The following is a 14,418-nucleotide window of genomic DNA, read 5'->3' as shown; positions in this document are numbered from 1 at the left end:
TTAATACTTCATAAACTCCAAAAACGAAAACAAAAAATCCTCAAATTAAAACATCAACAAATTGAGAGAAGCTTATCTCACGAATATATGAACTTGGTTCACTTGAATTGAGTCTTGAAGGTGAGTGCAGCAGTAACAAGTGCATTTTTCTTCTTCTTTTCTACGTGCAAGGATAGGGTGCTTATTTTTTTTTTATATTTTTTTTTTCTTCTATGTGCTGTGTGTGAGTTTTTTTTTTTTTTTTTCCCCTTCTCTTTTTATTGACTACGTGTTGTTCAAGGAGGAGAATAAAAGGAGGCTAGGTTATTTAAATTGGGTGAGCTATGATTTTTTTTTTGGCTGGAAAAAAAAAAGCCACCTGGGCTATAGCCTAGGCTAGCCAAACTTAAGCTCCATGTGGCTCCATGTGGACAATGAGAATATTCCTTAGGTCAACAATTGTGCTCCATTTAATTAGCCAATTGTTTAGACTTAAGATAGGGATATCACCATAACTTAGGGATTTGATTTTCATTAAATCTCCTTGATTGATCCAATCTCTCCATTGGGGAGTCCAATGGCGAATCGGTTGTCGATGAATTGTGGAGCGACGTCTCATTCAACACAACCGTCGGACCAGTAGAAATAGTTTTGAATCTCGAACAATTCTTCACAACGTCTCAACATTGATGATTCATGAAACCTTTTTTGCCTTGGCCCATGGCACCGAACCACATTTGTGCTTGCATAATCTATTTTTAAAAAAAATTGAAATGCAAGAAAATATAAACAAATTGGAAATGCAAGAAAATATTTATATATATATATAAAAGAATATGCAACAAGAAAAAAAGTGACATTAAATTGAATAAAATGGCATTTATAAATATTTTATCTTGTCGGCAAGATTTTGACCGCTTCGAATGTTGTCCCTCGTTTTTGCCAACGCATCTCTCCATTTCCCAAACTCTTTATTCAAAATTCTCAACCTACTAACCAAGGCTATTTCCGTCCGAGGTGAATCCGATCTTTCACAAAATTATCTATGAATTTTTCTCCACTTATGAGAGAACTTCATCTCATTGCCTGTGATCGGGCAATGACCAACTTTCACCCAACACTCACACAACACAATATCTTACTGAGTTGTCCATGTGCCTCCGGCTTCGATGGAAGATGCCATTTGTTTTTTGATACAAATGAAAAGTAGTAGAAAAATTTTGGAAGGAGAAGAATTTGTATGAAGATTTGGTATGGAAAGGGAATAATATTGTTAGGTATTTATAGGGAAAAAATTCAGAATTTTTTTGGTCCGTTGGATTTCTGGAAAAAAAAAAATTGATCGGAGCATCCGGGAAGCGCCGTGTGGCTTCTTCCCCGTTGGTTTATGTCAGCATTGGCGTCAGTCGTGATGTCGCGGCTGAAGTCAGCAGCCTTCGGCCAACAGCCCATTCGATTCTTGCTCATGGGCTTGCTCAGGCTGGTAGGTCCCACACCTTGCTCGGATTGGACCTTGCGCACTGGAGACGGGTTTAGGGCCTGAGGCTGCCTTTTGCCCAGGTTAGGCCCTTGTGCTGGAGGTGGCCTTAATGGGCCACTTTTCATTTATGGTCCAAACAATCTCATTAAACTTTTTCCATTCTCTTTTCGAAAAGATTCCAAATGAGAAAAGTAGGTGTCACACATGCATTGTGAGCTAATTAGCCAAGGCCTAGATGTAAATCCATGTGGTCCTTTCAATTCTTATAAAATCTTTTAAAATTCAAAAGTAAAAAAATCATGATTAAAGAAATCCATAAATAAAATCCTATAAGAAATTACATTCCTAAATAGCTTTTTAAAATCCAAGGAACTTATTTACATTCCTAAATAACTTTTTAAAATCCAAGGAACTTATTTATCTCGAAATTATCTTTTAAAATTCCAATTGAATACAATCATCGGACAGAAATAAAATATGTAGAACCTAAACTCTCTCCCTCTCTTGTTAGTCTCCTTTTCCCTTGCCTAAGAATTGTGCTTTAAGGAATTTGAACATAAAAGGAAAGGGTCATGTTTCTATAAAATACAAAACTAGACATATTTGACTCTGTTTAAGGTATATATAAGAAGCACGTTTTCCCTTCGTTCATACACTAAAACATACAAACAAGCAAGCATGGCTGTCCCTTTTAGAACTGTGGTGGTGCTAACATTTCTTCTGATTCTAAGAACTACATGTTATGCAGCGGTCGTCAATCCTGTAACTCATGTCAACATCATCAACTATTTGCGTTTAGGCGTCGACCTTACGGTTCATTGTAAATCCAAGGATGACGATCTTGGTGTTCACGTAATACCCCCTGATGGATCATGGGAATTCCAGTTTCGACCAAATTTTTGGAATTCTACACAATATTTTTGCAAATTTGATTGGAATGGCGGATCTTATTGGTTTGATATATACATTCAACTGAGAGACAAACCTTACTGCGTGAAGAACTGTGACTGGCTCATAATACCGAATGGTGCATGCAGGAAAGTTGAAGGGGTGCCTCATGCGGTAGACAAGTGCTATCCTTGGAATCCATAATTATAGTGATTATTAATGTATTATTCCTGTTACTCTCCTTGCTGATGAATAATAGTTTTTTCCTCTTGGGAGAATAGAGAAAATCTATTAGCCTTTTAAAAGAAATGTCTCTTTGTTTCTTTGAAAATAAGATTAATGGGAGCCACATTAATGTTAAGCATTATTAGTTTTCTTTGGATATTTCTTCACAATCCTCTTCTTCTAATTAATTATGCAATTCAGTTAGAACCACGACTGAGCTTGTATGTGTAGAGACACTCGCCTAATTCATGACGACCAGGCACGGGCTTAATTCTGTCTAAGTAGGACTGAAGCCCGATCCAAATTTTAAGATATCTTCCCATGCCTAGGTAGCCTAGCCTAACCCTCCTTAAAAAATTGAAGTTGTCCAGCCCATTATTCATTTTCAGTCCAGTTTCATCACCCAAGACAAAAACATAAAAAGAAGATTTTCTCCTCCTCTCTCTAAGCCAGCCCGTGCCTCAATCTCTCCTTCTCCCTCTCCCCTCTCCCTCTCTTCCGCTTCATATGCCCAACTCTCTTCTTTTCTCTTTTTTCTTTTTCTTTCTCCTATTTTTGTTCCTCTTATTATTATTATTATTATTATTATATATATATACAAAATAGTAGAAAACCTACAGAGAAATGCATCTACAAACACCACCACCTAAAACATCCAAAGAGTAGAGCAGGAAAAACTTGCACACACCTCTCTAAAAACATGTTGATAATGAATGATCTCACAATATCGACTAAGCATATGAATATTCTCCAGAGGAGTAGCAATTTTCCAAGGTCTAGAGCAGACACCTTGAATACTGTTAACCTTTGAATCACCTAGTACGTTCCCTTTTTTTGAAACCCCATCAATAGTAAATTTGGGTTTTCCCCTTTAAATTCATTTTTTCTTACCACAGCCCATCTTTTTATTTTTCTATAAATTAAACCCAATTTTTATAAGTAAAACTCGATAATTAGGATCCACCTAAGTAAATTACCTAATCAAGTCTAACATAATAAATGTTATATTTTTTCAATTCCCAAAATACCCTAATTGTATTTTAACCTTTTTTTTTCTTTCCAACAAATTGTTTACTATTCAATGTCATAATGGTGTTTCAATTTTGCATAAGGTGAGTTTTATTTATTTATTTTATATATAATTAAAACTTGGTGTGTAATTAGTGTCGTATATTTTTGAAATTGATTGGTTCTAATATTCCTATTATGTTTTTTTTTTACACTATGATTGGTTATATTTTGTAAACAAAATATATAATTAAAACTTGGTATGTTTTTCCAAATATGACAACCTGATCATATTTTGTTTCAATTTCATATTAATTGGTTTGTTATTTCCTTTTATTTAATCAAAATTCAAATTTAATAATTGTTATGGATTTGAAATTAATTTGTTTTAGGAACATTAAAATATTTTATATACCTATTTTTTCTTATAAATAATGTACCTATTGTTATGGTTTCAATAATGAACCTACAAATATTTTGTATACCTATTTTTACCTGCAAATATTTTGTACACTTATTTTTTCTTATAAATAATGTACCTACTGTATACTAAATAATGTACCTATTTACCTATATTTGCTTATAATGGACCATATTCAATAATGAACCTATTTTTTCTTATAAATAATATAATTATATTTTTGTATATTAAATAATGTACCTATCTACGTATATTGGAAAATTATAATGTACCTAGATATGTTGGATATATTAAGTGTACAAAAATTGTTACACATATGCTATGTCACAACTATCAAAGAGAAAAAAGAGAAATAGTCAACCCTAATTAATGCACGGGTTCAAATTGGGACTCCTACAGGAAATTGATGGATTTAAAAAAAAATAGAAACCACTTTGAATGCCTAGTTAAAAACATTATTGAAATCCTAAATTTAAGGGATTTTTTTAAGGAAAAAAATGTCCAGCAACAAAGAGGGGTTGATGGCATGATTTGTAAATATGTCATAATATATGAACACTTTGGCATCCAATTCAAAATTGGGTTTGATTTAAATGTAATAAAATAGGTGGGTTATTGTCTAGAGTATGTTAGTTGTATCGGTATATTTTGGTCAGACTCGTTGGTTGAACTCTTCCATATCATCCATATGTAAACCCCCCTCTTCCAATTGCTTGTACTAAAAATAATAATAATAATAATAATTGTAAGGTGTTTGGTGAAGTTATGCCTATATATGGAGAATGAGATGTATATGAGGAAGGGCGCCAACTTGTTATACATTAGCTTAAGTTTTTGTGGTTGAACAGAGTAGTTGCCTAACACAAGAAATTAAGAAAGCTAAATGTTTGTACGTCATAATAGTGATGAGGAGGAGTACAATCAAAATGTCAAAAAGAAGTGAAAAACGAAAGGCGTTGTGCAAAGACCAAAAGTTACAAGTTACAAGCATGCATATTATACAAAGTGTACAAATGCAGAAACTGTGTTCGGATAACTTACTGAACACATTTATTCTTCTATACATTTTTAATGTACCTTTTACATTCATATGGACATCATGTCAAGCCAAGAACCTCTCTAACAAGTTCCCAAAGAAGAAGCTTGTCTTGCCCCATCCCTTCGTCTCAGGTGCCTTAGAACTTGTTGGTACTTTCTTCACATTGAACATCGTTGTGTGCCCGATTTCTTTACGAAGTGCTTCGATCGTCTTTATGTCCACTGGATTGCCTGAAGAATCTCTAACATAAAAGACATTCATTGCTTGCTCCCCAATAGTTGTGACGCCTGCTCTTGTTACTGACAACCCATTCTCCCTCAGGATCCTTGTAACTTCAGATAGCAAGCCTACTCTATCCTTTGCACATAGCTCTAGCCTTAGATCCTGAATTTCATGGTAATTTGATACCTTTAAAACGGTCAAGAAAGCATGTCTTTGTTGTATTCGCTATCCATTAATGTTTACAAATATATAATCCTGACTAGTGGTAAATTTACAAAAGTTTTAGTAGTCAATGAGCTGTTCTGTTTACAGAAGTTTTTTTTAACATTACTTGTAAATTGTACTTATCCTATTAACAAAGCTAAAATGAGCGTTAAATGTGGACATATTTTTCACTAACCTCGCTTACTCGTCTCCGAATTGCAGCGTCAATACATTTGATAACCCTTTCCTTCTCTCCTTCAGTATCAAGGGTGCAACCATCCATGTGACGAATAAAATACTCCTGCAATTAACTATATGCATCAGTTCAAGTACTTTAATCAAATCTTCAAGGAGATTTAAGACATGGGAATTCAACGGGTTTCCTATATCTATTGGGAGACAACACACCAGTACTGATTCCAATAGAAAACTAATGAATTCGAGACTTAGCATCAGAGTTTAGTCTAGAAACTCAAGATACCAGATTACGTTGGTGTGACCAGACTTCATTGATCATCACAGATGGGCACATTATAGTAACAATTAATGAGCTTCTGCATTAACATACAAGTATATCATAGATGTAGTCTGTATGAAAGAATATTTCCTTTTCATAATCCAGAGAATAATTTCAAGAAAACAGAAAAGCAACCGCTTAAAAATGATCTGCTGGAGAAACTTAATTTGGAGAACTTGCAGACGAGCATGAAATGCATATACCTGTGATGCGTACGGTCCATCAGATGAAATGGTGGCATGGAAAACAACATATTGCATATCTGTGAGTGTGCATACAATATCAAACATGAGCTTTGCGCGGTCTTTGCACCGGACGCTGACCACTGAGTATCCTTTTTCTTCACAACGCTCAATCGTGATCTTCGGTTGGAAGCAGGGAGGATAGTCATCAACTTCATTTGCTAGTCCACCACCCTCATAATCCCTATCAGCAAACAACATCTGGTGTAGCCGCCTATCAACATGGGTGAACCCCATAGAGAAGCTTGTACGACCAACTTTCTCATCATCCTCACACCCACGCAGGATGTTCTTGAGTTGCTCTTCCATAGTAGATAATCTGTTTGGATCATCCACAGGTTGGCATGTAGAATTATCGTTGACATACACAACGCAGGCTATTCTTCTATTGTGTGTCCATACTTCAGCAGCAACTACATTAAAGTGAAGATTGGCAAGGACAGCAGAGATCTCGGATAAGAGGCCTGGCCGGTCTCTGCCAATGAGCTCAATGGCTGTGTGATCACCAACAGAGTGCACTCCAACCCGTTTTCCTGGCCAGGCCTTCAGTACATCTGTGATATGGCCCTTTGGTCCTAAAGCCTATGCATGTCACAAATCATAGACAACAATTGCTCTTAATATGATCACATGAAACAAACCCTTAATGCAAGGTTTTACAAGCCTCTGCATTTTCTAGTAACGAAAATTATTAAATCCACGTTGGGATAAAGGGGATTTTCATACAGGTGATTGCTGTAAATTTCATACATGCACAGAAATGCATGTGGCAAGAAAGAAGCATCAAGGGTTTCACCAAAAAAACAAAACAAAAAAGAACCACCAAGGTGCATACCTTCTCTATGTAGTCAATGGTTTTGCTGTCTGCAAGTTTTTTTCCTTGTTGATCCGTGACATGAAATACTGTTTATCAAAGAAACAGTCATATTAATTTGATTCACATTGAGAGAGAGATATGGGATAATCAAATTCTTATTTGTTAAAGAGTTTAAGTCAAGAACTGCAGATTTCAAATGGCAATTACTTTCTTTCCAGAGAGGAGAATAACTAACAAGAAAAAAAAAACAATACTTATTAAACAAAAAGTTACATACCGTCCATGAACCATCCGCCATCAGAGGAGATGTAGGCTTTGGTGATTATGAGGTCAAGGTCTGTCAAGATTTGCACGACTTCAAGCAGAATTCCGGGTTTGTTGACACTATCGACCTACACATACATTTCATACCCCCCCACACCAATTTCAACATGATGGCTGGAATATATGTTCACTGAATGTAACATGAAAATGAAGCAAATTAAATCCTGTCTGTGGACGGTTTTTCAGCAGGAGTTCGAAGGCATATGTTCTGTTTCAAGTTAAATTTGCCTCTAAATTTCATTCTGCAACCAGGTATTAATTAGAGAAAGCAATTTTTCCATACAAGACAGGCAAATAGCTAGTGGCATTGTATAATTCTTGAAGTTAACTCTTTGTGTGAAAACCAGGAAACTAATTTAAAGTACCATGCCATGATTCATTGCAAGAACCAGGTGTCAACAGCAAGTCTTATGGTTATAAGTTAAAATCACCTTGACTAGAGTACAGTCACTGCAGCTAGAGTTGTCTATGGATACCCTGCAAAAAATTTATGTAGAGATGTGAAATAACTAGAAGATGATATATATACAATGTAAACAAATGTGCTCATTAGTCTCAGCATTTCATCACCACTTATTAGCACCGGAAAATGCTAAGCGCTGATGGTATCAGAGCACTACAGTTTGAGTATCCAACCTAAAACTAATTGGCAATGAATTGAGTATAGACCCAACATTTTATATATTGAAATGCAAAGTTTACAAAAGCGCGACGAACGATTTCATATTCGCAACACATTCTAATCTATTAACAATGAAATTCCTACTAAAATCATGACAACGGGACCACTAGCTAACTGAAACTGTGAAACACAAACAGACTTTTGATTAAATTGTTCATGCAGAGACTACATTACCTTGGGGGATTGATTCTTGTGCTCAGGTTCTCATACTCAGGATCAAAGTATGGCCAGCAAACTCTAGCCATTTAAGTCACAACTTCTCCAATCAACCCGAAGTTCTGTCACACAGAAGAATTCAGACTGCCATTGCCAAGTTAGAATTTAAATGAGCATCACTAATCATGAATACACGTGCAAAAAAACTTGTGAAGCAAACATAACCAAATTTAGGTATCCTGTATAGTGATACTCATTTCAATTGAATTGCTAAAATATGCAAATACATTACGCATTGTATTTTTGTATCTCTTATTGGTAAGCGTTCGTCTTTAATAAAAGTCCTTCTCTGGAAAAAAAAAAAGAAAAAAAGCCATGACATGCACATCTTCCTTTGTCAAGCCAAAGTACCTAACCCTTGAAAATCAATATTACTTATTCAGAAGAGACAGTGTGAAGGTTTTAATGTTATACCATAATGATCCTCTCCTGTTTTGTCCGTCTCCTTTCAGAAGGTAAGATAAAATGGAAAGAACCCAGATACCATAAAATGCATATTTGTATTTTTTTTGTTTGTTTGCATAAAAAGTGTTAAATTTCAAATAAACAGGCCAGCAGGCCCTTAGTTGTTATCAAACAGGCCCTTAGTTAAAATGAATTTGTAATTGAAATGATTATCAAATGGGCGCTTAGTTGTTAGGATTTGTAATTCCTCGAAAAATTCTTGACTTCAACTTCAAGCCACATTTGTAGCATTGGCAAAAAAGAATATGGTAATAACTTGCAAATCACTTGTAAATTTGTAAGTCTTACATTCTATTTAACTTAATGGTAACACTAATGCATAATGTCAAAATGGAAAGTAATCACCACAATTTTGACCATATCCTCTTCATCTATGTCAAAGCCTCGTTGTACAATGATTTGTCATTACAAAAAAATTCAAATTTTGTTTTTGAGAAAGAAAAAAAAAAACTTATGCTACCAAAGTTTGCATTGTATTTGTGTGTGTGTGTGCGTGTTACTGGTAAATCCACATTAGCATTCCATAATAGCATTACTTGCCAAAACAATACGTTTCTTCCATGCGTCCAAAATAACCAATACATGAAAAATGAATTTTTTTCAACAGAAATTTACCATTAATGTTATACCATAATGACCAATCTCCGGGGACGATGATCTTGGTGTTCAAGTTATACCCCATGATGGGTCGTGGGAATTCCAATTTCGACCAAATTTTTGGAATTTTGAAAATTTGACTAGAATGGTGGATCTTACTGGTTTGATATATACACATACCAAACACGGTAACTTTTCTAATCACTTGTAAATTAGCAGGTAGGTTTAGTTGTGTTCGATGAAAATATGACCCATCTTCTGATTTTGTTTTTATTTTAAAAAAGTATAATATAAAAAATTGTCCCTTTTACTACATTATCTTTATTTTATGAATAATTTATTTGTAATATTTTCATTAATAAGAGTATTTTTTAGGGCCTATTTGGTATTGAACTTGAATATAACATTTTAAATTCAAAAACAGAATTTGAATCCAAAACAAAGAAAACCTATTTGGTAGCTCTATTTTTAAAAATTCAAACTCAAGAACAACTAAAAAACACCCTAATTATTTATATTTAAAAAAAAAACAGTTTTTTCAGTTTTTTTTCAACAACCCATAAGTTCTCAAATTTTTAAGATTAACAGTTTTCAAGTTGCATACCGAATAAGTTTTTGAATCTTAAAAATAGATTTAAGAACTCCTTGTTTTAAAGAAAAATCAAAGTTTTTGAGTTCCCTATTTGAATAAGATACCAAACACTCCCTTAATATTTTGAATGTTTCATCATTCTTTGTTTTTGCGTTATATACATATGCAAACCAAATTAAAAGAACTTCTAAAAAAATCAATAATACGGTTGTATTTGTCGGGTTTGTCATCAAGTGGGCCACCAAATGTGGTGGTATTCAAGATGTATGTTGGCCCACAAGGTTGGGCCTTCAGCTTAAGACCTTTTCCTATCATTACGTACCTAATGATTTGTCCTATCATGGTTAAAACGAAGCATTTTAAGAGAGAGAGAGAGAGAGAGAGAGAGAGAGAGAGAGAGAGAGAGAGAGGGAGTACCTTGCAGGTGCAAAAGAGATAGGAGGGGATGTTTCTAGATAGCAATCGAATCAACCCAGGCTGGTCCCTAATTGTTGATGTTGATAAGCATTCTCACATCTTGGTACAAATTACTGCAAACAAAATGACTGAGAATCAATACTGCAGCTTACGTCTCAGCCGGGTACAATGAACTATTGCTACACATACCCAACCACACATGAATAAGTCACATTAATTACCTAATTTAGTTTTTCAATTGGAATTGAGTTCTATCAACTACGATTTGATATATATGTATATATATTTATGATGAATTTGATATTCAATTATAGTTAATCCATCTTAGTGACGTAGCTTTCTTATAAGCGTATCTTCATAAATATTATTTCGATAAAATTGAAGAACCTCAATTCAATTGCACATAACTTATTTTCCGAATGTTGAAAGAGATTCTGAATTCAAATTTCTTCTTCTCTATTAATAACAAAAAGATTCAAGCCAACAGAGTGTAGCCTAGTTGAAAAAAGGTATTGATTTGTAGACTAGTAGTTTCAAATTCGAATATCCATAGCACCGTGGTAGTGTGTGTGTAAAAACCTTCATTCTCTTGTAATTTAGACTATCGCTTGTATTAAAAAATAACAAATAAATTCAAGTGCAAATAAATTTAAATTAAACTTGGAAGAGAAAAAGGAAAAAAGAGCCTCAAGCAACGGAAAACAAAACTAAAAAAACTTTTTGAGGTGACATAAAGATGTGATTCCAAACTTTATCCACCATCATCCGAATCCCCACCGTCCAAGAGTATCAGTCCACCCGTGAAAGATGTCAATGGATCGAGACCGTTCATTCCAATATTTTAAAACAAAATAATATTTATAAAAACAGAGAAGAATCAGAGAGAATGGCGTAGAGTAAAATTTTGCAAGACAAATTCCACTTGTCCTTATTCCTTTTGAACAAGCTGTGAGGCTGTGAGAGAGTAAGCTCTCTGCACCATAACCTATCATCAATCCAAAACTCAACAGCCGAAACTCTGAAAATTCAGAAAATATTACATACCAGGCATACATTTCTGTTCTTCACCCTTGTAGCTCAAGCAAAAATGGCCTCAGATCCTGAAGCAAACCTGCAAAATCAAAATTAAAGAACATAAAAAATGGACAAATAGAAAGAACCCAATTGACTGAACATCCCTATTTTGATATCGAACTCCTTGAATTGGATTGTCTTTGGAAAATATAGAGGATGCAGAGCATCATGCATTAGCATTAGTGTTGAAATTCTCGAGAACTTACGAAAATACATATTGTTCTTGTCTCTTTAAGGGAAAACTCGAAACTAGCCAATGAATTCATAAGCAAATGAATTAGAATTAGAACAAGAAAAATTGCAGTTACCTTTCTGAAAGTAGTCCAAGACTGGATGCAGAGTAATTGAAAGGCTTCTTACATGATGAAAGTTGAGAGAGAGAGAGAGAGAGAGAGAGAGATGAAGGTGAGGTGGTGTGGAGAGTAATTTATGAGAATTGAGAAGGAAGGAGGGTGGGTGGTGTGGAGAGCAATTTATGAGAATTGAGAAGGAAGGAGGGTGATGCAGAGAGAGAGAGTGCGTTGGTGGTGTTGTAAAGCAGTGTCTGTTTGTTGTGGTGGCTCACTCTCTCTCTCTCTGCTGTGCTTTTCTACGTTGGAAAACCACTCTCTCTCTCCTCTCTCTCTTCTGTGGATGTTGTTTTTATTTAAAATAAAAAATATAAAAAATGAAAGGAACACTTGGGCATGGCGTGGCAAATAGTGGTGGAGAGCCTTTTAAATATTAAATTAATGAATCCAATCATTTAAATTTGTTGGAGTTTTATAAATGACGCGGCCACCAAACAGTTCCTGCCACTGCTTCGCCCACCAAATTTTTGTACAGTCACTCGCACGCCCTTTACTTCCTTCTTACAATCCTACTCTCCACTTATGCGCGTTGGGTCATATAATGGCTCTCTCTCTCTCTCTCTCTCTCTCTCTCTCTCTCTCTCTCTCTAGCTTTATAAGCAAGTTACTGAGTTGGGAGTTGAGATATGTTGTCTTCATTTTCGGTCTCACTTCTCTATTTCTTGCATTCGTGTAAGTCTTAATATGATTTTCATACAACATAAGATATTAAGCTGTGAAACAACAAACCATTATGAATAAACCAATTACAATGGGAGCATAAACGATACGGCTGCTAGTTAGGGAACCTTATTTATATGTCTCAATTAGGTTTCCTCATCAACAAAAGCCTTTATCGTAACATATGTAGAAATTAGTCCAAGCTTGAAAATTTAAAACGCACCCCATAATTAAGGGCAGTTCTACCCACAGAACAGAGTGGGCTGTTGCCTAAAAAAACCTAGCCAAAATAAATAAATACACCTTATCTCTGTCTTCATTGTACTACAGAGTACGCTTCATTTGTCTCATTGAAACTTTTCATATCATGCTTTTCTTGTGGACTAAAACTTTTCTTTAAACAATAAACATTTTCTCTTTTTTCTCTTTCTCCCTGTCACATTTCTCTCATTCCTTTATTATTATTTTTTTTTTTCTAGTCATCTTCTTCCTCATTCTCTCATTTTTCTTTGATGCGTCTCTCTTGTAGAATTTTGGTTTGTTATGATAAATTGAATTTATGGCTTGTCGAATTAGGATTTCTGAATTGAATTGGGGCTTTTGAAATAAGAGCTTTGAATTGAGAAAATATCTAATATGTTCTTTTAAGCCCAAAAGGAATGATTTTTTGTTGTTGTTAGAATGGTTTACTCTGGTTCAAATGAGTGTATGATATTTTTTAATCCCAAAAGTGTTATTCCCTTTATTTTAAAAATTACATATTCAGTGTTGAGTGTATGTACAGACGAGCCACCATTTAGAATTTGGCCTTGGGCCTTAGAAAATTCCGATCGACTTTGTTCACTCGTATCATTGAATTTAGTGTGTAAATTTCGCCCAACAGATTATTAAATCTTAAATCCGCCACTATAAATAATAAACATAAGATTCACCTATTATGTAATGACCAACCCATATCCTCTTTCCTATTAACATATCATGGGTGTAGCTATGGGTTGCACAACTCATATACTAATGATAAAACCCGAAATCTCTTAGAGCATCTACAATAATATACCCTATTTTTAATAGACTTATCTAAGCAGATGCCAAAGCTCTTAGTGAAAAATGCATGCATAAGCAACGAAGTTGACTTTTCTAAGCAGATGCTAAAGTTGAACGTGCTTAAAAGGGCAAGCCCAATGCATGATACATTAAAATTTTCGGTTATTGTTAGGTTTATTTTTAACGAAAAAAGGGAAGGAAAAAAAAAAGCAACTAGGTGCGTTGGTGAAGAACATGTTGTAGATAAATTGGCACTGTGCCCGTTGTTCAACTTTATAATGTCAGAAAATAAATTAAAAAATAAAAAACATTATAATAATGTCAGAAAATTAAAAAAAAAATACAATTCTATGTGTCACAAAAGTCAAAAAATTTAGATTAAAGTTACTAAATTCGAGAATTAAACCAAACTCCTCCATAGGAATTTGGATGTCTTATTTGAATCAATATAAGTATGTTATCTTTGGCAAAAGGAAAATGTTGCATAAATATATCACGTCTGCAAAGTTGGATCAATTCAACATGCACCGTTCATTTAGTGTCTGCGTCCGATTTCCATGGCTTTTAAAAATGGTATTTGATGGTAGGCTACTGTTGTGAAAGGAACTCGTCACACTTGGATTATTATATCATTGATGGATGGTTTAGACGAAAATGGAAGTGGACCACTTCCTAGACAGGGAAATGCAAAAGTAAATTAAGTAGCCCTTTATAACTTAATTGCCTTTGAGGCATTAATGTCAACAAACATGTAGGTGTCTTTGGTACTTTGTCTTCAATTTAGTCATTGTCTCTTGTACAATGGATGAGAAATTGGGTAAATCAATTTGAGTGGGGGCAATAGATCCTCCTTTGTACATTGTTAATTAAGGTGGGGGTTGTGTGTGAGGGTTTGTAGCTCCAATGCTAGTTTGCATTTCTCTTGTACCTCTCATATCTAAATGCAGAGGTTTGG

At 34.6% G+C, this 14,418-nt stretch overlaps 1 protein-coding gene across 5 annotated transcripts; it reads right to left on the bottom strand.

Annotated features, from left to right (window-relative positions):
* Positions 4,872–12,044, bottom strand: LOC18766686 (ACT domain-containing protein ACR3). Of its 5 annotated transcripts, none has more exons than XM_020570548.1 (10): positions 11,718–12,044; positions 11,380–11,446; positions 10,336–10,448; positions 8,223–8,348; positions 7,798–7,843; positions 7,320–7,434; positions 7,061–7,128; positions 6,187–6,807; positions 5,663–5,767; positions 4,872–5,448 (listed from the first exon to the last, which is right to left on the bottom strand). In XM_020570548.1, exons 4-10 carry the CDS (start codon positions 8,291–8,293, stop codon positions 5,104–5,106), a joined length of 1,371 nt encoding a protein of 456 aa, XP_020426137.1. In that variant the 5' UTR covers positions 8,294–8,348; positions 10,336–10,448; positions 11,380–11,446; positions 11,718–12,044; the 3' UTR covers positions 4,872–5,103. The 5 variants fall into 5 exon arrangements, with proteins under 5 accessions (XP_020426137.1, XP_020426138.1, XP_007201032.1 ...); XM_020570549.1 differs by having other exon boundaries at positions 8,223–8,326; XM_007200970.2 differs by having other exon boundaries at positions 4,872–5,424; positions 11,718–12,042.

Source organism: Prunus persica, chromosome G8, assembly GCF_000346465.2.
Source record: "Prunus persica cultivar Lovell chromosome G8, Prunus_persica_NCBIv2, whole genome shotgun sequence".
NCBI lineage: Eukaryota > Viridiplantae > Streptophyta > Magnoliopsida > Rosales > Rosaceae > Prunus > Prunus persica.
Note: the sequence above shows the minus strand (reverse complement) of the source record. Positions and strands in the feature narration are given on the sequence as shown.

What these genes read in the sequence shown, in the direction of transcription:
- LOC18766686 (XM_020570548.1), bottom strand. Translation starts at nt 8,293, where the DNA reads ATGGCTAGAGTTTGCTGGCCATACTTTGATCCTGAGTATGAGAACCTG. An exon ending in ACAAGAATCAATCCCCCAAG is followed by an intron (nt 7,844 to 8,222) that starts GTAATGTAGTCT and finishes AATTTTTTGCAG; the next exon opens with GGTATCCATAGACAACTCTA. An exon ending in TGGCGGATGGTTCATGGACG is followed by an intron (nt 7,129 to 7,319) that starts GTATGTAACTTT and finishes TTTGATAAACAG; the next exon opens with TATTTCATGTCACGGATCAA.